This window comes from Macaca mulatta, chromosome 3, assembly GCF_049350105.2.
Source record: "Macaca mulatta isolate MMU2019108-1 chromosome 3, T2T-MMU8v2.0, whole genome shotgun sequence".
Classification (NCBI taxonomy): domain Eukaryota; kingdom Metazoa; phylum Chordata; class Mammalia; order Primates; family Cercopithecidae; genus Macaca; species Macaca mulatta.
The window spans coordinates 3,881,403-3,904,279 of NC_133408.1; the positions used below are offsets into that span (position 1 = coordinate 3,881,403).

The 22,877-nt window shown below is 45.3% G+C and overlaps 2 protein-coding genes across 11 annotated transcripts in view; one reads left to right on the forward strand and one right to left on the reverse strand.

Annotated features, from left to right (window-relative positions):
- RRP1B (ribosomal RNA processing 1B) overlaps nucleotides 1-1,357 on the reverse strand; it is a 39,008-nt gene extending 37,651 nt beyond the window's left edge. For both annotated transcript variants that reach the window (XM_077995535.1, XM_028845292.2), the window contains exon 1: nucleotides 1,127-1,357. In XM_077995535.1, coding sequence (XP_077851661.1) covers nucleotides 1,127-1,256 — 130 coding nt within the window. In that variant the 5' untranslated portion in view covers nucleotides 1,257-1,357. The remainder of the gene's footprint in view (nucleotides 1-1,126) is intronic.
- Nucleotides 1,358-1,382: 25 nt separating this feature from the next.
- HSF2BP (heat shock transcription factor 2 binding protein) overlaps nucleotides 1,383-22,877 on the forward strand; it is a 121,093-nt gene continuing 99,598 nt past the window's right edge. For 4 of the 9 annotated variants that reach the window (XM_015132793.3, XM_077995592.1, XM_001118442.5 and 1 more), the window contains exons 1-4: nucleotides 1,383-1,532; nucleotides 2,596-2,862; nucleotides 4,509-4,659; nucleotides 13,096-13,199. In XM_015132793.3, the coding sequence (XP_014988279.2) occupies nucleotides 1,386-1,532; nucleotides 2,596-2,862; nucleotides 4,509-4,659; nucleotides 13,096-13,199 (669 nt within the window). In that variant the 5' untranslated portion in view covers nucleotides 1,383-1,385. Of the gene's footprint in view, nucleotides 1,586-2,595; nucleotides 2,863-4,508; nucleotides 4,660-13,095; nucleotides 13,200-22,877 lie in introns of all 9 variants that reach the window. The other 5 variants (XM_077995591.1, XM_077995594.1, XM_028845293.2 and 2 more) reach the window with 5 other exon arrangements.

The window sequence follows — 22,877 nt, forward strand, 5'->3', positions numbered from 1 at the left end:
TATGGGCTCACTCAAGAGTTTACAGAAAATATTCTTGGATCAGGTAAATGAAATCATTCAACAGCAGTGCCGTTAAAATCTACACTACAAAGCCCTGTGTGATCTGGCCACTGCCTACAATCTCCAACTTCATCTCATCACACTCTCCCCGCCCACCCACAACTTAATTGGTCTTTCAAACCACTCCTAGGGCACGTGAAGCTCTTTCCTGCCTCTGCATAGGCGCTTTCCGCTCATCTCTCTTCAGATTTCAGCTGAACATCACCCGAGAGGCCTTCCCAGAACAGTCTATCAAGAAGAGCAACCTCCTTCACTTCTTGCTATTACCTGGTTTTCTTTCTTTCTCTCTTTCTTTCTTTTTTTGAGACGTAGTTTCGCTCTTGTTGCCCAGGTTGGAGTGCAATCGTGCGATCTCGGCTCACCGCAACGTCCGCCTCCCAGGTTCAAGCGATTCTCCTGCCTCAGCCTCTCGAGTACTGAGATTACAGGCATGCGCCACCATGCCCGGCTAATTTTGTATTTTTAGTAGAGTCGGGGTTTCACCATGTTGGATTGGCCAGGCTGGTCTCGAACTCCCGACCTCCGGTCATCCGCCCGCCTCGGCTTCCCAAAGTGCTGGGATTACATGCGTGAGACACCGCGCCCGGCCTACTACCTGGTTTTCATTTCCTTTACTACACTTACACAAGGTCTACTTTATTTGCCTGTTTGCCTCCTTGCTTTATTACTAACAAATCCTCGAGAGTAGTGCTTCTGTCTTCTCTCCTCCAGCCCCGGCACGTAAAGGTGCTGGTCAAAGAAAGGCGGCAATCACCGACCGGACACCAGGGCAAATGAGGGCAGCCCAGTGATTCGAGATGCCGGCTGGGGAATCGGACCCATGTGGGTCTTTTCTCAGCTTTCCCGCTTACTGTGACTTTCACAAGTAACGGAACACCCTCAACCCGTTTCCTCAAGTGTAAAAAGGCACTAGACACAGCAAGAAGCGGTTCTGGCAGCGCGGAAACCTAAGCACACGCTGGGTGTCACGACAACACGTGGAAGCCGCGTTCCGTGCCAGGGCCCTGGCCCCAGCCCCGGCCCCCGGCCCGCCATGTGGCGCGGCTGACCGCCGCCGTGCGCCCACCTGTCTCCCTCTGCGTCTTCACGCTGATGTACTGGCGCAGCTTCTTCACCGCCCGGTCCCGAATGCCCTTCTCGCTGGACGCCAGCCGCTGGGCAAACTGGATCTCGGCCGGCTGCATGGCGGGGGCCATCGCGCCCGCTGGAGCATCCCCGGCCGCGCAACCCGCGGTGCAGCTGCCGCCAGCCGAGCGCCGCGGAGCAGCCAGCAGCCGTCCGCCAGGGCCTCGACTGCACAGAAGGCGGCGACGGCGCGCGGGTTGATGGCGTCACAAAGGCGCCGCGGCTCGCAGCGCGCTCTGGGAGTGAGCGCGGCCGTGGCCCTGGCAGCGGGCGGAGCGGCCCATCTCTTGTGCGAGTGGCGCCGGCTCTGCCTTTCGGTTGCCAAAATTCAGGCTGTACACGGCGAGGTTAGCCAGGGTTAGGACTTGGCCAGGAAGAGACGGACGGCTGTTTGTAAACGGTCTAGGATTTTTTGTTTTTGAGACAGGGTCTCCCTCTGTCGCCCAGGCTGGAGTGCAGGGGCGCGATCTTGGCGGTGATCTTGGCTCACTGCAGCCTCGACCACCCAGACTCAAGCGATCCTCCCATGTCGACCACCCAAGTAGCTGAGACTACAGGCGCGCGCTATCACGCCCCACTACTTTTTATTTTTGTAGAGATGGGGTCTCGCTATGTTGTCCAGGCTGGTCTCAAACTCCTGGGCTTAAGCAATCCTCCCGCCTCGGCCTCCCTGAGCACTGGGATTAAGGGATTGAACCACCGCGCCTGGCCACAGTCTAGGATCTTTAATCCCATTTAGCACACCCCGTTGAGCCAGCAGCTCACCTGCGATCTCCGTGGCACGGAGTTTTTAACTGTGGAGCCCCCGGGTCCCCGGGTGGAGTTAAGACTGGAAGGAAAGGCCGGCACTGGGGCCTGTTGAGCGGGTGAAGGGCTCACCTTCCGCCAGCGCCTGCAGAGGCTCGGGCAGGTCGGCGCGCCCCTTACTCTGGAGCCCTAGTGCCAGTGCTGGGGCACCCGCGCCGGCGTCCCGAAGCCTGGAGAGCACGCGCGCTTCCAGGGGAGTTGGGCAGGGCGGGCTGCTTGCTAACTCCAGAGAGGGAAGAAATCTTAGCTTTGGGTTCATCTAAAACCCAAGAACATCCTATATTTTGCGGACTCAGCGGGCGTGCCGGGGCAAGCTAATGGACTAGGTCACTCCACACGTAGCGGGGGGTTATCTCAGTTGCTCCGCTCAGTTATGTGGGCGACCTCCCGAGGTGCCTGTTGACACAAAAATTCAACCCTTAACATAAAAGCGCCTGAATCCGAGCGAAGGAAGGCGAACCGCGGAGGCGAGGTTTCCAGCAAAGACTGCCAGTTTGAAACAGTCCCCCATAGTGTAGCATTCCTCGCCAAACAGGAAAGGACTCATCCGATTTATTTTACTTGACACTTACATCAGGGGCTGACTTTCCTTCTGCTTTGCAGATAACCCCGGCTAAGTTTAAAACCCCGGCTAAGCCAGAAGAGCCAAAGTGGGACCTCGCCAAGACCACTCCTCGCGCTCTCGGCCGAGAATACTGCGCAAATTCTGCGAGGTTTGAGCCTCGCGCCTCTCCGTTCCCGACCCCCGGCGTGGACACGTTCCCGCGCTTTCTGGCGTCAGGGGTCAGAGGGCACGCCGCCGCGCAGGAGAACGGAGCCGAGGCCGCGGCTGCTATGGGCGAAGCAGGCGGTGCTGAGAAGGCCTGCAGGGTCAGTGGGGAAGCCCTGCCCACCGCCAGCGTGTTTGAGCCGTCGCCATTCGCTCCCCTCAGGGCCGCTCCCAGTGCGCTCGGAGACGGCCTGCTGTCGTGTGCTTGGGGGAGGCCTGGAGACTTCCTCCCCGGACAGCGTGAGCTGGGCCGGAGCGGGGCGAAGACGTGGGTGGGAGGCGACTTTCGCCTCCAAACCCACGCGGGGACCCGGTCTGTGAGGCTGCGCGCGGTGGGGGCACTCAATGGCGCCAAAGTGGGCATGGGAGCGTGGGATGGATGGTCACCTCTCTCTGCCCTGTGGAAGCCCAGTTCCCTTCCGAAGGCCCTGGCCCCGTGCTCCGGGACTTAGCGAGACAGCGTCAGTCTCAGAATCTGCCCTCCATCGATTTTTTATTTATTTTATTTTATTTTTTTTTTTGAGACGGAGTCTTGCTCTGTTGCCCAGGCTGGAGTGCAGTGGCCGGATCTCAGCTCACTGCAAGCTCCGCCTCCCGGGTTCAAGCCATTCTCCTGCCTCAGCCTCCCGAGTAGCTGTGACTACAGGCGCCCGCTACCTCGCCCGGCTAGTTTTTTGTATTTTTTAGTAGAGACGGGGTTTCACCGTGTAGGCCAGGACGGTCTCGATCTCCTGACCTCGTGATCCGCCCGTCTCGGCCTCCCAAAGTGCTGGGATTACACTGCGCCCGGCCCCTCCATCGATTTTATAACTAACTGATTGCATGCGATGGAGAAGGCGCTTGGACTCTGGGGCCAGACCCGTGTTCACATCCTGCTTCCACTCCTTATTATTTGTGCTGCATTGAGAGTCACCAAGCTCCCGTGCCTTAATTTCCATCTGGACGATCTTGGAGGCTTGGGGTGAATAGATGAGATCACGGGCAGAAGGCTTAGCAAACCCGGTGGGAAACCAGTCTAGATGACTTCCTTTTTCTCCTGATTAGTTTGGTGCTGCAATGATAAAAAGTTGCAGGCGTTTTCTTTGACTTTTAGGAATAGAGCTCTTGTATGACTTTTGTTTTTCGTGTTCTTGCTCTGTTGCCCAGACTGGAGGGCAGTGGCATGATCATAGCTCACTGCAGCCTCCAACTCCTGGACTCAAACCTTCTTCCCGCATCAGCCTGCTGAGTAGCTGGGATTACAGGTGCATGCCACCACGCCTGGCTAATTTTTGTATTTTTAGTAGAGATGGAGTTTCACCATATTGGCCAGGCTGGTCTTGAACTCCTGATCTCAGGTGATCCACACGCCTCGGCCTCCCAAAGTACTGGGATTACAGGCGTGAGCCATCGCGCCCGGCCTCCTGGGCACATTTTCATATTTTTGTAGTGACAGGGTCTCTCTATGTTGCTCAGACTGGTGTTGAACTCCTGGCCTCCCAAATTCCTGGGATTTCAAGTGTAAGCCACCATGCCTGGCCTGTTTTCTCTTATTATTTCTAACGTGTGGCTCCCTTTTTGAAGGCTGAAGCTTCAGCTTTCAAAATGTTTGCATATACATAAAATAGATCTATAGCAGAACATACAGTAGGTAGAGACATGATTTGAAATAACAATGAACATAAGAGGTGTGAAAGAAAAGCAGGTTGACTTGGGCTGTTTTTTTTTGTCATGTGAAGAGAAATAAAAGATCTGCTTGTTCTTTTAGCACATAGGTACTAAAGAGGAATTTGTTAAAGTCAGAAAGAAGGACCTGGAACGGCTGACAACTGAAGTGATGCAAATACGGGACTTCTTACCTAGAATACTAAATGGGGAGGTGCTGGAGAGCTTCCAGAAATTAAAGATTGTAGAAAAAAGTGAGTCTTCATTTTCAACAGTCATTGGTGGTAACAGTAATTTGTTCTAGCAGATTTACCTTAGGTAAAGAATTGTAAACCAATTTTAAGGTACTCTTGCAGTCCTTGCGATGATACTTGGGAGAGTCTGATGACCTAAGAAAGAGAGGTTTCCTCAATGTAGTGACTTGGACATATGTAAGTTGGTATAAGTTGGTTGCCAGTTTCCTGAGCATCTATTATCAGCTTCTATTTCTCTCTCACTTTCTTCATTGGCAGAAGAATTTTATACTTTTGATAACTGAAAAGCTCTATTCTGAAAATTAAGTACTTACTGTCATAAGTCAAGGTTCTTGCCATCTGGAAACCTTGCATGGAGTTTACTTGTCAGTACAGATAGCTGGAATTGTGTTCATTTATCTTTAGGTAGATGGGTGAGCCAGTTTCTAGAACTGATTGAAATTTAGGCTTTCTGGTGTCCATTCAGACTTTTGAGATTTGAGCTGAGCCATTGTGTTGAATACCAGTTTAGGAGCCTATTGAAGTTCCTGGAGATATTCTGAGATTGTCTCAGCACTTGCCTGATTGAGGCCAAGTCACGATTAAATCAGCCTTTGACGGTTAAGGCCAATTTACTGCATGACATTTGGTTGTTAGCCCTCACTGTGTGCCCTCTAGAAAAGGTGCATCCAGGGGGCCCAGGTAGGTCTAGCACTCATCCAGACAAGAAGATAAGTCACCCCAAGAATATGAGTTTCTGGCATGTGCAAATGTGTCTGGTCAGTGGGCCAGCCATATCCAGTTAGAAGGGACAGTTCTCATGGTTACCGCAGTGCCTCGCCCTGTTTGTATTCTCTCCGAAGTCCTCGGATCCGTTCTTCTCTGCCCTGTGGTGTGCTCTGGGAGGTAGATTCCTGCAGACGGGATTTCCCTGGTTCCCTTGCTGGCTGCCAGTGGGGCTCACCAATGGAAGGTATTGCTGGGTGGAGAGAGAGGTTGGAGTGTTTCTTCCCGCTCCCTCCCTGCTTTGCTACTGTTCTGTGGCAGTAGCTGCATCCCTCCAGAACAAATACTCCTGTCTAGAGGCCTCCTCCATAGTCCTAGCTCTTGCTGGACTCCAGGAATGCTGTTTTCTTCCCCTGCTGCTTTGGCTGTAGGGCTGTTGCTGGTCCCTGGGTACCTCAGTGTCTCTTGATGGTTCCGTTATCTCTGCTCTCCCCTCTGTAAGTGGTCCTTTCAGAAAAGTCTCAACATCTGAGTTGATTTCTCTTTCCCACTGGGACCCTGCCAGATGTATGCCATGTCATTGGTTGCCAAAATGTCAGGTCATTGACTTCTTACTTTCCCTAGTTTTGATTTCATGCTCATCCAGCAACTTTCTGAGATTAGTCATTCCTTGTGCATTTGTCTTCAGGAAAGGAAGATAAATAGGCACACACCAGTAGCGGTGCATGTTATAGTCTCACTGTAAATTAATAAACTGGCATTCTAAAAAGTACATCAGGGTCTCATGAGTTAGTTAACATGAATGTCTTTAGTGATCAGTCCCCCTGCCAAAATCAAACTGAGTGAGGGCCACAAACAAATCTGTGGTCACTTGATCACGGTGGGACTTTGGGAGATCTTATCTCATAGTCCTGGCCTCCCCCAGGCTATAGAGTCACCTTTTCCCCCATAATCTCTCTGGCAATTCCTGCTTATTCCGCTTTGCTGAAATTTATCCTTCTGTTTAGCAGCCTTCAAATAGAGCTTGAGGCTCAGGCCTAGGCCCCCCTTCTTGCCTCACCCCATGGCTTCTCTCTAGGCAGTCTCACGTAAACTCATAGCTTCAGTTACCATCCTGATGCCAGTGGCTGCTGGATTTAGTCTCTAGCCCAGAACTCTCCAAGCTCAAGGCCTTGTGCCTGACTCCTACTTGGCATTTCTTCCTGCTTATTTCATGATTATTTCAAATTCTAAATGTTTGCCCTAGCCTAATCAGTCTAAGGTCACCAGGAACAGACCCACAGTCTGACAGAGTGAGGTTTATGACTCTGCAATGAGGAAAACCATACCAGAACACCAAGAAACTGGGGGGGCATCTCAACGAAGAAGAAGATAGAGTTGTTATAGGACTTAGAGAGAGAGTGGTATTAGGTGAAGCATAAATGAAGCAAAATAGAACTGTGTCTAAAGGGACCATTATCAAGTCTGACTGTGAAGCGGACCCAGGTCCTGTTTCCTTGAAAACTACAAAGTTCAAATAGACGTGGAACATTGTTCTAGAAATCCCTTACTTGAAGCTCTGCAGTAGCTGGAAATAGGGTTCTTTTCTGTGTCACAGTGACTTAGATCCTGCAGGCAAGAGTGGGATCTTCTTTCTTGTATAATTTCAAACAACCAAATTTCTGCGAGTCTGGTATTTTACAGAATCAGGCTTCTCGGTGAATAAGAAGTAGGCAGTCATTCGAAGAAGAGGTCATTATGACACTTTACGGTTGCATCGTCTTTGAGAGATATTTTCTGTTAACTTGGCACCCGACTTTATCTGTGTGTGTTATTCCAGCCGGACAGAAGTCAGGACAGACTATTGCTTTCTCGGTGCAGGCTAATGTTTACTTCCTGTTGTCATGTCTGCCTCATGCTATCCATCCTCTGCCCCTGTCTTACACTGGCCTGTCTCAGTCTCCTCAGAGCACCCCACCCAGACTAGAGACCCAGGAGTCTTCCTTGTTACCTGTCTCTCTTCCTCACCACTCCCCATGAAACCTGTCCACTGGTAAGTCTTGTGAGTGTTACTTCATGGATGCATCCTGAATCATCAGCCTGCGTCTGTCTCCACTGCTGTGTTCTGTCTTCCACTGGCAGTCTCCTCACTGCCACTCTCCAGTCACTCGGATACACTGTAGCCTGAGTAGTTTGTGACAGTTCAATCCGATGATGCTATTCACCTGCGTAAGTCTTCAGAAGCTTCTCTTTGTTTTTCCGATAAAGAACAAAAACCTAAAAAACCCACCCAAACTCACTATCATCCAAAAACCTAAACAAAACCATGCTACAGCTTAAAAACCTTTATATTACTGGGCACAGCCTTGGCCCAGAGTCACTGCCTAATCTGACTACCTTGATGTGATCCGTCTTCCTTTGAAATGTTGTCATGGTACCCTATGCTTCTCCTTCAGACACATGGTTTTATTTCCATTTTACTTTATAAGTTGTTGGGAGTGCAGGGCCCCTGATTTTGTCTATCATTATCTCCCTGGCTGATTATAGGGAGCACCCTACTGCATCTGCATGCCCTTCTTTCTTTCTCTCTTTTCCTTCCTTCCTTCTCCCTTCTCCCTTCCCTTCCCTCTCCCTCCCCTCTCCCTCCCTTCCCTCTCCCTCCTTTCCCTCTCCCTCCCTTCCCTCTCCCTTCCCTCCCTCTCCCTTCCCCCTCCCTCTCCCTTCCCCCTCCCTCTCCCTTCCCCCTCCCTCTCCCTTCCCTCTCCCTCTCCCGAGTAGCTGGGACTACAGGTGTGCACCATCATGCCCGGCTCATTTTTGTATTTAACATTTTTTTTCAAAAAAAAAAAAAGCAAACTCCCAAAAAACAAAAACAAACAAAAGGCCAGGTGCGGTCAGCACACCTGTAATCTCAGCTACTCTACTCAGGAGGCTGAGGCAAGAGAGTCGCTTGAGCCCGGGAGGCAGAAGTGACAATGAGTCGAGATCGTGCCACTGTACTCTAGCCTGGGCAACAGAGGGAAGCTCCATCTCTAAAAAAAAATTTTTTTAAATTAAATAAATAAATGATGAGCAAATGAGGCAAACAAAATGTTAATGGTAGGTAAGTCTGGGTAAAGAGATATATGGGCATTTTTTTTTCTGTATTAGTTTTTGTGAATTTGAAATTACTTCCAAATAAAAAGTTTAAATAACATTGTAAAATAGGGTATTAATTAAATGTTTATGAGACTGTAATTGTTCCCCGGGTACTGTTAGATTCTTAGCAGTAGGATTTGAAAACCACTGCACTATGTTATTTCTAAAGTGTTTGTAGGATATTTTGAGATTAATTTACAGAGTTTGATATGAGGTACCCCCATTTCAGTTCTGGGAAGAATTATTTGTAGTCTGTAGAAATAAGAACTTGAGAAATGTCCATGAAGAGTGGAACCAAAGAGTGAGCACCAAAAAAGGATTATTACTTTGACTCAGAGTTTATTGTGGCCCAAATGAAAGAACATCAAGAGTTTGTCACATCCATATCTTGGCAGGGAACAAAAGGAGTAAACAGTAAAGTGAAGAGATTAAAGTGTGATCAGGGTTCAGGGAACCAGTGCCTGGAGAAAGAAGCATCCAGGAACTGACGAGTGGAGCGCCATCGCCTCCCCTAGGTTGAAGGAGCAGGAGAAGGGAGAGAGGTACCAGACTTGGTGAGAGGCGTTGCTCTGGACAAGATGCTTGACAGCACCTGTGGCCTCACCCAGAAGGATGAAGCCCAGCAGGGAGGATGGAGTGGGGAGACAGGTCCCACCCTTAGTCATCTCCTCCTGTCCTCCAGTTTCCTGCAGGGCTGCTACTGCATCCAACAGGAAGCCATAGGACGAGGGAGCCCTGTTGCTATGGGACTTCACATCCGCCTCTTGGGGCACAGATCAGGGTGGAGATTGTCTAGAACACAGGAAAGTAGAGAAAAAAACACTTGGGGAGCTTATGGACAGAGGAGGTGGAAAGGTGGTCAAGATGGAGGGGGAAGAGGCGTGTAGTGCTTGAATATCACCCCTGACCACCCTACTATTCATGTCATGTATGTGTGTCAGTGAATGGAAAGCAAAGTTCCCTGACTCTGGTTTGGGAAATCAACAGAATTAATTTGAGTTCAAGATTGATCTTAGTTTTTTTTTTTTTTTTTTTTTTTTTTTATGAGATGAAGTCTTGCTCTGTCGCCCAGGCTGAAGTGCAATAGCATGATCTTGGCTCACTGCAACATCTGCCTCCCAGGTTCAAGCAGTCCTCACAACTCAGCCTCCCGAGTAGCTGGGACTATAGGCATGTACCACCATGCTGGGCTAATTTTTGTATTTCTAGTAGAGATGGGGTTTCACCATGTTGTCTAGGCTGCTCTTGAACTCCCAACCTCACATACCAGGTGATAAAGAAATAGATAAATTGATGCCGTTTGTGCAGTTTTCTTTGATTAGTGTTTTAGAAACCCTTCTTTTCATTTCTAGCTTTCTGTACCCTCCCTGTGAATAAGTTGAGTATTAAGAGATACAGCCATTCTCATGTTATTAGACCTGTATTAAGAAATGATTATCGGCTGCTTGCAGCAGCTCACGCCTGTAATCTCAGCACTTTGGGAGGCCAAGATGGGCTGATCACTTGAGGTCAGGAGTTCAAGACTAGCCTGGCCAACATGGTGAAACCCCATCTCTACTAAAAATACAAAAATTAGCCAGGCGTGGTGGCGGGTGCCTGTAGCCCTAGCTACTCAGGAGGCTGAGTTGGGAGGATCGCTTGAACCTGGGAGATGTTGGTTGCAGTGAGCTGAGATCGTGCCATCTCCCCACTGCACTCTAGCCTGGGCAACAGAGCAACTCCGTCTCAAAAATAAAAATAAAAAAAAAAATAAATAAAGGTTGTTTCAGAAGATACATAGATGTTTTAATGGTCTATGATTTAGGTTGTTTGTAATATTCACTGTTCATATTATTTCTGTCTCTTGGGTTTAAAAAAATTACAAAAGTAATATATTCTTATTGTGTAAGAATGAGACATACAGATAACCAAAGTAGCTGTGTGTTTTTATTGGTTCAAAGATTAGCAGAAGGAATGTATAAAGAAGTGAAATAAATTTATGTGACAAATATTTTTGTATTGCCTACTATGTTCCATATAGACATTTGGAGGGTAGGCATAGAAGAAAACGTATGCAAATCCCTGCCTTCAGGGTGCTTTTAGGTAGCAGGCACACAGCGGGCCAAGTTGAAAATGCAAGGTCAGAGTTGTGTTCCAAGGCAGCAGCAATGTTCCCATCTGGCCACAAGGCGGCGGCCTCACACAGCAGAAGGGCACTTGCCACCTCCCCAGGAGCCTAGCGTGGATGGGTGTGGCCTCCCTGACTGACCGGAATTCTGAGATTGCCTACCGTAGAGTCCTAGAGTCGGATGTTTTAACCCTGTCCTTTTGGTGTGTTAACTTACACTAGGGTTGCGTACAGCTGTCTAGAACAAGTGATTATGAAATTACCATAATGCAAGAGAGCCCTTTTGGGTGGTCACAGTTAATTCCCACAGGTTTTTATACATAAGGCTTGTAGAGATTTCCTATCTCCTTTATCATGTTTGAGTAATATATAGTTTAATAGTAGAAGCCAAATTTAACAGTTAAATGCAAAGAAAAATTTTAAATCACAGAAATTTCGTCTTAGTTTTTCAGTTTGTTCTTTTTTGTCTATGACTGTAGGTGGTATTTCATATATGATGATTGTAGTGTGTATGTGTATAAATAATGTATTTCCATTTGACATTGTTACAAATAATACAAGTATGTAGTTTTTAAAGCATAGTGCTTGCTAGTTGATTTTTTTGGCCAGGATTAGGATAAAATCAAGAATTCCAGTAAAAGTCATTGTGGCATAATATTTCTTAAAAGAGCAGAAGATGAAACTGTGATTTGAGGGAGAGGATATAGTCCAATGGCACTTTGCTCTATTTCTGAGAAACACTTTTTTTTTTTTTTGAGAGATGGGGTTCTTACCCTGGCTGGTCTCGAACTCCTGGCCTCAAGCGATCCTCCCACCTCGGCTTTCCGAAGCCCTGGAATTACACAGGTGTAAGCCACCGAGCCTGGCCCCTGAGAAACATATTTTATAAGAAGCTTTGCCAGCCAATTGTATACTGTTTAGCTGGTCTGAATATTTACTTTTAGGTTCTAATCTTTCTTCTGGGACAGGGTCTCTAGAAAATTTAGAGACTAGCTTTATTTCTTCCTTCCTTTATTAAAGTTTCCTTTAGGGCTTTGGGGATACACATGTGTTCTAAGCAGTCCCCATAAGTTTCTTATTCGGGCTTCCTCTTGTCCTCTCGGATCCCTAGATTCGAAAGCCCTACCCCTTCTCGTTTGTTTGCACATAATTGAGGAAGTGTTTGTGAGCTTTTTCTCCTCTAGGGTGGAGTAATGTTCCGTTTTCCAGGCGCCTGGCTCTTTGAGGCTTTCTCACTCATCCCAAGTGAGAGTATAAGAATGAGACAGATAAGCAGAGTTGCCTTGTGTTTTTCTCGGTTCAAGGATTAGGAGAGGGAATGTGTAAAGAAGTGAAATTCCTTCATGTGACAAATAATAGGTAGCTGCCTTCCATTACTCTTCATTTTTTTTTGCTCTTTCACATTCCTGTGGATGGATTCCCTTGTTTGCTGTTGCTGGTCATGTGTTGCATGTTCATTTTATTTAATTGGTGATGAGAGACCAGGTTATTGCCCAGAAGTAGTTCTTAAAATGTGGGTCCCAGACAGGCAGCATGAGTCTTACCTGGGAACTTGTTAGAAATGTAAATTCTCAGGCTCACCTCAGGGGTTCCAAATTGGAAACTGGGTGGGACCCAGCCGACACTGTATTATCAGGTCCTCCAGGGATTCTGATGTACACTAAAGTTTGAGAATCACTGTCCTAAAGCATTGCTACTTTAATCAGAGAAGTTAGACCATTAGCTCTTAGCACCCTCAAATCTTGGTATATGTTGGCATAAAAACTGATGATTTCCTAGCTCTTGAGATCAAACACTTAAAACTTTGTATTATGTATTTGATTTTTTTGAATGTCAGTATTTCTGCAACATAATATTTTAAATTTAAAGTTGATAATGCTTTTGCTTGGTTTATTGACATGGATTTTTTTGGGATTTTTGTTGGTTGTTGTTGACTCATCAACTAAATGAATGTGGTGGAGAGGAAGTACTATGTAGTTCCCACTCTTTCACTCTAGCATTTTCTCTTTTTTATCACTGTTATTTCCCTCCTCCAGTGCCGACTACTGCAGTTGTTCCCATTGAGTCAGTCTGCCAGTGGGTGACACTAGCTTTGTGAATCAGCCTGTGCTGGCGCCGTGCACTCCCTGAGCTGCCTTCTGCTTTTCATGGAGTAGCGACAAGTCTGTGCCATGAGACAGTCGGGCTTCTCAGCTCTGCCTTCAATCCTTTAAATAACACATTTTCTTGAAGCCTTGAGTACTGTCTGGCAGTAAAGCGAAGCCTTAAAAACACAGAACAGAAAACCAAAGTCCTTTGTGCTATGGGCTAAAAACTGAGATGAATTTAGAGAACAAGACTTTTAGAATATTGATTATTCAAGAACAGGTTAGAAGTCAAGAAATGCAGATGTTCTTACCTAAGTAATTAGTGCATGTTTTAATAAGTCAAGACTGGGCAAAATAGGTGCTTAGGGAGAGATTAGTGACTTGAAATATCTTAAGAAGTTTTATGTCTCTTTCTCCTAGACCTGGAAAGGAAAGAGCAAGAACTAGAGCAGCTGAAAATGGATTGTGAGCACTTTAAAGCCCGCCTGGAAACCGTGCAGGCCGACAGCATAAGAGACAAGAAGGTACCATGCTTAGGGACAGGCTCTCACCATGCCAGAAAGTGGGATTGGTTTACAGCCTTTCACTTATGATAAGCAGTGGGTCTGAATTTTTTACTCTTAATCCTCAATAAATTGTATTTGTAAATGTGTGTATTCTGAGTGTGTTGGAATGTAGTTGAACAGATGGATTTTGTAAACATTTAACACATAGGTTATTCACTTGGTATGTTTTAACTTTTATGTTTAAAAATCTGCCCTACAACATAAAGGTTCATAATTATCTGAGTTCATTTTGTGTTGCTGTAACAAAATATCTGAGACTGAGTAACTTATACAGAAAAGAGGTTTATTTATGTCGAGATTTTGGTGGCTGGAAGGTTCAAGATTGGGCATCTTTTTCTGGTGAGGGCCTCAGGCTGCTTCAAATGATGACAGAAGGGGAGCGGGCTGTGTGACGAGATCACATGATGAGAGAAAGCAAGAGAGAGAAACTGAGGAAGCCAGACTCTTTACCAGCCTGCTCTCAGGGAAACTAATCCATTCCTGTGAGAGCAAGAACTCACTCACCCTCCAGAGAGCACATTAATCGATTCATGAGGAATCCACTCCCATGACCCATACACCTCCCACTAGGCCCCACCTCTCAAGAGTGCCACATTGGGGATCAAATTTCAACATGGTTTAGATGGGGACAAACCACATCCAAACCATAGCAATAAGAATCTTGAGGGAAAAAAATGTACATAATATCTTATAGTTGGAGATAGGTGTATTAAATCAGAAGTACATGTAATTAATTTGGGGATTATTATATTTTAGCCAGTTATATTTTATATAAATATTAGATAAACTAATATTTCTTAAAAATTGCTTAACTTTTTGTGTGGCATAACTTCCTTTTCCATACAACTAGAAATATTCCGACACTCTTTATAAAATTTGGGGCCTGGATATATTTTTGTTTTGAATAATAATGGTACTAACAGGCCAAGTGCAGTGGCTCAAGCCTGTAATCCCAGCACTTTGTGAGGCCAGGGTGGGCAGTTCGCTTGCGGTCAGGAGTTCGAGACCAGCCTGGCCAACATGATCAAACCCGGTCTCTACTAAAAATACAAAAATTAGCCGGGCATAGTAGCAGGTGCCTGTAATCCCAGCTACTTGGGAGGCTGAGGCAGGAGAATTGCCTGAACCCGGGAGGTGGAGGTTGCAGTGAGCCGAAATCGTGCCACTGCACTCCAGCCTGGATGACAAAGCGAGACTCCATCTCAAAAAAAAAAAAAAAAAAAAGCCATTCGAGTAAATGCATACTGAGAAGGAGGAAACAGCCATGGTAAAGTAGCTTGAAATCACTAGGGTTTTGTTGCCCTGGAACTTTGACCTTAAAATGTGGGAATATTTCACCCAGCTATTCCCTATGTATAGTTAAAAATCTTGTTCAGTAGTCCAATTTAATACAGAGGGAAGCTCCTGCAAGGTGAATACAGAGAAGCCCCTGCAAGGTGCCTACAGAGGGAAGCACCTGCAAGGTGAATACAGAGGGAAGCCCCTGCAAGGTGAATACAGAGAAGCCCCTGCAAGGTAAATACAGAGGGAAGCCCCTGCAAGGTGCATACAGAGGGAAGCCCCTGCAAGGTGAATACAGAGAAGCCCCTGCAAGGTGCCTACAGAGGGAAGCCCCTGCAAGGTGAATACAGAGAAGCCCCTGCAAGGTGAATACAGAGAAGCCCCTGCAAGGTGAATACAGAGGGAAGCCCCTGCAAGGTGAACACAGAGGGAAGCCCCTGCAAGGTGAATACAGAGAAGCCCTTGCAAGGTGAATACAGAGGGAGGCCCCTGCAAGGTGAATACAGAGGGAAGCCCCTTGCAAGGTGGATACAAGAGGGAAGCTCCTGCAAGGTGAACACAGAGGGAAGCCCCTGCAAGGTGAATACAGAGAAGCCCCTGCAAGATCGATACAGATGGAAGCCCCTGCAAGGTGAATACAGAGGGAAGCCCCTGCAAGGTAAATACAGAGAAGCCCCTGCAAGGTGAACACAGAGGGAAGCCCCTGCAAGGTGAACACAGAGGAAAGCCCCTGCAAGGTGAATACAGAGAAGCCCCTGCAAGGTGAACACAGAGGGAAGCTCCTGCAAGGTGAACACAGAGGGAAGCCCCTGCAAGGTGAATACAGAGAAGCTCCTGCAAGGTGAACACAGAGGGAAGCCCCTGCAAGGTGAACACAGAGGGAAGCCCCTGCAAGGTGAGCACAGAGGGAAGCTCCTGCAAGGTGAACACAGAGGGAAGCCCCTGCAAGGTGAATACAGAGAAGCTCCTGCAAGGTGGACACAGAGGGAAGCCCCTGCAAGGTGAACACAGAGGGAAGCCCCTGCAAGGTGAACACAGAGGGAGGCTCCTGCAAGGTGAACACAGAGGGAAGCCCCTGCAAGGTGAACACAGAGAGAAGCCCCTGCAAGGTGAATACAGAGGGAAGCCCTTGCAAGGTGGACACAGAGGGAAGCCCCTGCAAGGTGAACACAGAGGGAAGCTCCTGCAAGGTGAATACAGAGGGAGGCTCCTGCAAGGTTGCTGTAACAAGGCCATTTCTCTTCTAGCAGCTGCCTTATCTGTAGCCTTTGCTGTAGTCTCTGTCCAGGCCTGTACAGATCATAAGGAAGGACTCTAGAAACTTATTTTATTATTTTTATTTTTTTTGAGTCAGGATCTTGCTCTATTGCCAGGCTGGAGTGTAGTGGTGCAATAATAGTTGCGGTAGCCTCGACCTCCTGGGCTTAAGCGATCCTCCTCCTTGACCTCCAGAGTGGCTGGGACTACAGAGATGTGCCATGACACCCAGCTAAATAAATTTAATTAATTAATAAATTTTTATTTTTTACAAGAACAATTCTATTGAAGTATAATTTTTAAAACAATTTTAAAAATTTTTTATAGAGATGGGGTCTCACTATGTTGCCCAGGTTGGTCTTGAACTCCTGGGCTCAAGTGATCCTCCTGCTTTGGGCCTCCCAAAGTGCTGGGATTACAGGCATGGGCCACTGCACCTGGCTCTGGAAACTTATTATAGAATTGAGGACCCAGGAAAGAATCCAGGGACTAGATCCTAAGTTAAATTATTGCTAGAAAGTACTTTTTTTTTTTTTTGAGACAGAGTCTTGCTCTGTCGTCCAGGCTGGAGAGCAGTGGCGCAATCTCAGCTCACCACAACCTCCACCACCTGGATAGCTGGGATTACAGGCGCATGCCACCACTCCTGGCTGATTTTTGTATCTTTTTAGTAGAGATGAGGTTTTGCCATGTTGGCCAGGCTGGTCTTGAACTCCTGACCTCAGGTGATCTGTCCACCCTGGCCTCCCAAAGTGCTGGGATTACAGGCGTGAGCCACTGTGCCTGGCTGCTAGTAAGTACTTCTGTATGAGTGAAAAATCACTAGGAAAAGGCATAAATTATTGAGTTCAATATGTGAGAAAAGGTCAGAAACAAAGTATGGAACCAAAATCATAAAGTGTGATGTATGAGCAAGCAGCTTCCGAACCCCTAGAGAAAGGCTACTCAAACAAGGAAGACTTTGTTCCTGGCCATGGTGGAGATGTTTCCTCCACAGAGATTTTGTAGGGTCAGTGGAGGAGGTGCACTGGGTCTTGATACCTGCTTATGATGTGAGGAGGCTAGGCCAGGAAAGAGTCCTGGCAGTAGCAATGTTTGGACTCTCGAGGGAAAAGATCCCAGCTTCCTGGTGAAGGCAAAACAGTTGCAGAATATTGGCCAGGCGTGGTGGCTCATGCCTGTAATCCCAGCACTTTGGGAGGCCGAGGTAGGCGAATCACAAGGTCAGGAGATCGAGACCATCTTGGCTAACACAGTGAAACCCCGTCTCTACAAAGAAAAAAAAAAAATATATATATATATATATATACACACACACACACACACACACACACACACAAAATTAGCTGGGCGTGGTGGTGGGCACCTGTAGTCCCAGCTACTTGGGAGGCTGAGGCAGGAGAATGGCGTGAACCCGGAAGGCAGAGCTTACAGTGAGCCAATAAACTTTTAAAAGAAAAATTGTGGTTAAGCTAAAATAAGAAATGAACTACAGAAAGATATTGAAGAAATCTTGGGAGTTTTGTGCTTGATAAACTTGTTATGTATGAGTATTCCATTAAACAGGAAAATATATCAGGGTTTGATTATTGTTTCTTTAAAACAGGATTATTGAGGTATATTTTGTACAACAACATTTTTTCCATTGTAATTGTATATATTGTAATTGTATAGTTTGATAGTTTTTAGTAAATTTATATGACTTTTTTTTTTTGGTTAAAATTTTTTGGTCCAATCCCACTGGAAACAAAATAAATATTTTTTTTTTTTTTTTTTTTTGAGACGGAGTCTGGCTCTGTCGCCCGGGCTGGAGTGCAGTGGCCGGATCTCAGCTCACTGCAAGCTCCGCCCCCCGGGTTTATGCCATTCTCCTGCCTCAGCCTCCTGAGTAGCTGGGACTACAGGCGCCCGCCGCCTCGCCCGGCTAGTTTTTTGTATTTTTTAGTAGAGACGGGGTTTCACCGTGTTCGCCAGGATGGTCTCGATCTCCTGACCTCGTGATCCGCCCGTCTCGGCCTCCCAAAGTGCTGGGATTACAGGCTTGAGCCACCGCGCCCGGCCTAAATTTTTGTATATACTTACAGATTCACTAGAAGTTGCAAAAAGTCCAGGGAAGTTACCTATACCCTTCACCCAGTTTCCCCTAGTGGTGACATCTTGCATAACTGTAGTAGAAGATAAAAACTAGGAAATTGGAATTGGTACAATTAACAGAGCTTTCAAGTTTCACTAGTTTTCACCTGCACTTCTTTGTATTTCATCATTCCTGTATGTACTCATTTGTGTGTGTACACATGTACATAATTCTGTGCAATTTTATGACATTTGTAGATTCATGTAGGTACGACCACACTCACAGAACTGTTCCATCACCATAAGGCTCCTTGGTGCTACCCCTTTATGGCCACATCCACCCCATTCCCTCTGCGTAGCCCCTGGCAATCACTAATACATTTTCCATCTCTCTAATTTTCTTATCTCAAGAATGTCATAACGTGGAATAACCTTTTGAGACTGACTTTTCCTTGAGACAGGGTCTCACCGTGTCACTCAGGCAGTGACATGCAGTGGCAAGATCATGGCTCGCTGCATCCTCAACCTCTTGGGCCCAAGCAATCCTCCCGTGTCAGCCTCCCAAGTAGCTAGGTCCACAGGCACATGCCACCATGCCCAGCTAATTTTTAATTTTTTTGTGGAGACAGGTTTGCTATGTTGCTCAGGCTTGTCTTGAACCCCTGGGCTCAATTGATCCTTTGGCCTTGTTCTCCCAAAGTGCTGAGATTACAGGCATGAGCCAAGGGTGTCTGGCAGAGACTGACTTTCACTCAGATACATCCAAGTTGCATGTATTGTTAGTTTCTTTCTTTTTATTGCCTCATATTCCATGGTATGTATATGTTGCGATTTGTTTGCAATATGTTGCAATTCCTCCACTGAAAGAAGTTTGAATAGTTTCTACGTTTTTTTTTTTCTACTACTGATAAAGACACTAGTAACATCCATGTATAGGTTTTTGCGTGAATGTGTGTCTTTATTTTTGTGTGATAAATGCCTGAGAGTACAGTTACTGGGTTGTATGGTAAGTGCGCATTTAGTTTTGAAAGAAATTGCCAAATTGTTCTCCCGAGTGGCTGTACCATTTTATATTCTCACCAAAAATATATAAGTGATTCACTTTCTTCATGTCCTAACCAGCATTTGGTGTTATCTCTATTTTGAATCTTAGTCATTTTGATAGGTGTGTTTTGGTTTTAATTTACATTTCCCTAATAGCTAATTATGTTGAACATCATTTCATGCATTTATTTTCTGTCTGTGTATTCTTTTTTATGAAATGTTTTTTTCATGTCTTTTATCCATGTTCTAATTGGATTTTTTCCCTTTTCGCTTTTGCGTTTGAGCTCTTGATATATTCTAGACACAAGTCCTTTGCTGAATACATGTTTTGCAAGTCTTTTCTCCCAGTCTGTAGCTGCTCTTTTCATCTTCACAGCTTCTTTCAAAAAGCAAATGTTTTAAATTTTGATGAAGTCCAATTTACTGATTTCTCCTTTTTATAGACTATTTTCTTGTTGTTATATCTAAGAATTTTTCACATAGCTCTAGGTCCCCACAATTTTCTCCTGTTCTTTTTTCTTAATAGTTTTATAGTTTTACATTTTGCATTTAAGTCTATGATTTATTTTGAGTTAATTTTTGTAGAAAGTATGAGGGTTAAGTCCAGGTTAATATTTTCTTCTTTGGCTTATCATTGTCCAGTTGCTTCAGCACTATTGCTCAAAAAGACTCTCCTTCGTTGAATTGCTTTGGCACCTTTGTCAAAATTCAGTCATACCGACCTGGGTCTGTTGTGGGTTCTCTACTCAGGTGCTTTGATCTGTTCCTCCACCAATGATACATTGTTTTGATTACTGTAGCGACATAGTAAGCCTTGACACTGGATAAAATGATTCTTCCCATTTCATTCCTCTGTTTCAGAGTTGCCTTAACTATTCTAGCTCCTTTGCTTTTCCACATACATTTTAGAGTCATCTTGTTTGTGTCTACAAAAGCCTTGCTGGAATTTTAATAGAAATTGTGGTGTATTTGTAGATCAGTTTGTAGAGAATTGATATCTTTACTATATTGAATCTTCCAATTCATAAACATAGCATGTCTCTCCTTTTCTTTAAGTTGTCTTTAATTTCTTTCATCAGCAGTTTATAATTATTTTCAGCATCTAGATTTGTGTTAGATTTTTACCTAGTTATTTTCAGCATAAACATTTGTATTAGATTTTTACCTAAGTATTTAATTTTATTTGGAGTAACTGTAAATGGTATTGTGTTTTTAATTTTGGTTTCCATTTTTTAGTTAGTACATAGAAATGTGATTGCTTTTTGTTTGTTTATCTTGTCCCCCAGGCTGCAGTGCAGTGGTGTGATCTCGGCTCACTACAACCTCCACCTCTCAGGTTCAGGCAATTCTCCTGCCTCAGCCTCTTGAGTAGCTGGAATTACAGGTGCACGCCTCCATGCCCGGGTAATTTTTGCATTTTTAGTACAGACACGATTTCACCATGTTGGCCAGGCTGGTCTTGAACTCCTGACCTCCAGTGATCCGCCCGCCTTGGCCTCTCAGAGTGCTGGGATTACAGGCGTGAGCCACCGCGCCCAGCCCCTGTGGTCTTTTTGAACTCATTTATGACTTCTAGGAGTTCTTTTATAGATTTCTTGAGATTTTCTACGTGGACAGTCATGTCATCTACAAATAGGGGCTGTTCTAGTTCTTCATTCTGCTTTGTATACCTTTTATTTCTTCCTCTTGCCTTCTTGCATGGCCAGAACTTCCAGCACTATAGCACTGTGCTGAATAACAGTGGTGAGAGTAGATGTCTTTGCCTTATTCCTGATCTCAGGGGAAAGTATTCAGTCTTTTAGCATTAATTATGATTTTAGCTGTAGGTTTTTGCAGATGCATTTATAAAATTGAGAAAGTCGGCCGGGCGCGGTGGCTCAAGCCTGTAATCCCAGCACTTTGGGAGGCCGAGACGGGCGGATCACGAGGTCAGGAGATCGAGACCATCCTGGCTAACATGGTGAAACCCCGTCTCTACAAAAAAATACAAAAAACTAGCCGGGCGAGGTGGCAGGCGTCTGTAGTCCCAGCTACTCGGGAGACTGAGGCAGGAGAATGGCATAAACCCGGGAGGCGGAGCTTGCAGTGAGCTGAGATCCAGCCACTGCACTCCAGCCTGGGCGACAGAGCGAGATTCCGTCTCAAAAAAAAAAAAAAAAAAAAAATTGAGAAAGTTCCCCTCTATTCCTAGTTTGCTGAGTTCCTTTTTTCTTTTTTTTTTCTTTTTCCCCAGAGACAGGGCCTCACTCTGCAGCCCAGGCTGGAGTGCAGTAGTGTGATCATAGCTCACTGCAGCCTTGAACTCCTGAGCTCATAGGATCCAGTTGCCTGAACCTCCTGAGTCTATAGGCATATGCCACCATGGCCAGCTAATTTTTTTTTTTTTTTTTTTTTTTTGAGTTTTTGTAGAGATAGGGTCTTACTGTGTTGCCAAGGCTGGTCTCTACCTCCTCTCTCTTGTCAAGTGAACCTCCCACCTTGGTTCCTTAAAGCGCTGGGATTACAGTCATGAGCCACTGGTCCTGACTGAGAATTTTTTTTTTTTTTTTTTTTAATCATGAGTGATTGTTGGATTTTGTCCAATAAACTTTTAGAACATTTCCATCACATATCTGTTGCAGTTAGTCCGTGCTCTCTTGCACAGCCCCAGGCAAACACTGATTCACTTTCTGTCTCTTTAGATTTGCCTTTTCTGAATATTTTGTAGGAACAGAATTATATAATATGTAGTCTTTTGCATCTGGCATACTGTTCTGAAGGTTTATTCGTGTTATAGCATACATCATTTATTCTTTTTTATTGCAGAACAAGATTCCATTGGGTAGATGTATCACATTTTCTTCATCCATTCACCACTTGATGGCCGTTTAGATTGTTTGCAGTTTTCTTTTTTTCTTTTCTTTTTCTTTTTTATTTTATAGATATAGGGTTTCGCCATGTTGGCCAGGCTGGTCTCGAACTCCTGGCCCCAAGTGATCTGCTCGCCTTGGCCTTCCAAAGTGCTGGGATTACAGGTGTGAGCCACCTTGCCTGGCCTGTTCCAGTTTTTGACTGTTATGAATAATGCCACTACAAACATTTGTGTACAAGTTTTTCTGTGGTCATATGTTTTCACTTTTCTTTTCTTTCTTTTTTTTTTTTTTTTTTTGAGACAGGATTTCGCTTGGTCACCCAGGCTGGAGTGCAGTGGTGTGATCTCCACTCACTGCAGCCTCCACCTCCCAGGTTCAAGCAATTCTTCTGCCTCAGCCTCCTGAGTAGCTGGGATTACAGGCGCGCACCACCATGCCAGCTAATTTTTGTATTTTTAGTAGAGACGGGGTTTCACCATGTTTGTCAGGCTAGTTTTGAGCTCCTGACCTCAAGCAATCCACCTACCTCCACCTCCCAGAATGCTAGGATTACAGGTGTGAGCCACCACATCCGGCCCTGTGATTCATTTTGAATTAACTTTTTTTTGCATATGAATATTCAGTTGTTTTAGCATCAGTTGTTGAAAAGACTATCCTTTTTCCATTGAATTGCATTGGCACCTTTGTTAAAATCAATTTTTTCAGTGTTTCACTGATCTATATGTCCATCTTTATACCAATGCCACACTGGTTCTATTTTGGTAGTTTTATAATTAGTTTGTTTTTTCCTCTAAATCAGGCACTGTTAGTCTTCTAACATTGTTCTTCTTTTTCAGACAATTTTTTAGATATTCTGAATCTTTTGCATTTCCATAGAAATTTTAGAATCAGATTATCACTTTGTACAGAAGTCGGCTGAGATTTTGATAGGGATTGTGTTGATCGGTTTGGGAAGAATTGACATCCTACCAATTTTTGAACATGGTATATCTATTTAGCCTCTTCTTTACTTTCTCTCAGTAATGCTGTGTAGTTTTCATTGTATAGGTCTTGCACTTTAAAAAATTATTCTTATTTTTGATGTTACTGGGAATGCTATGATTTTGAGTTTTTTTGTTTTTTTTTTTTT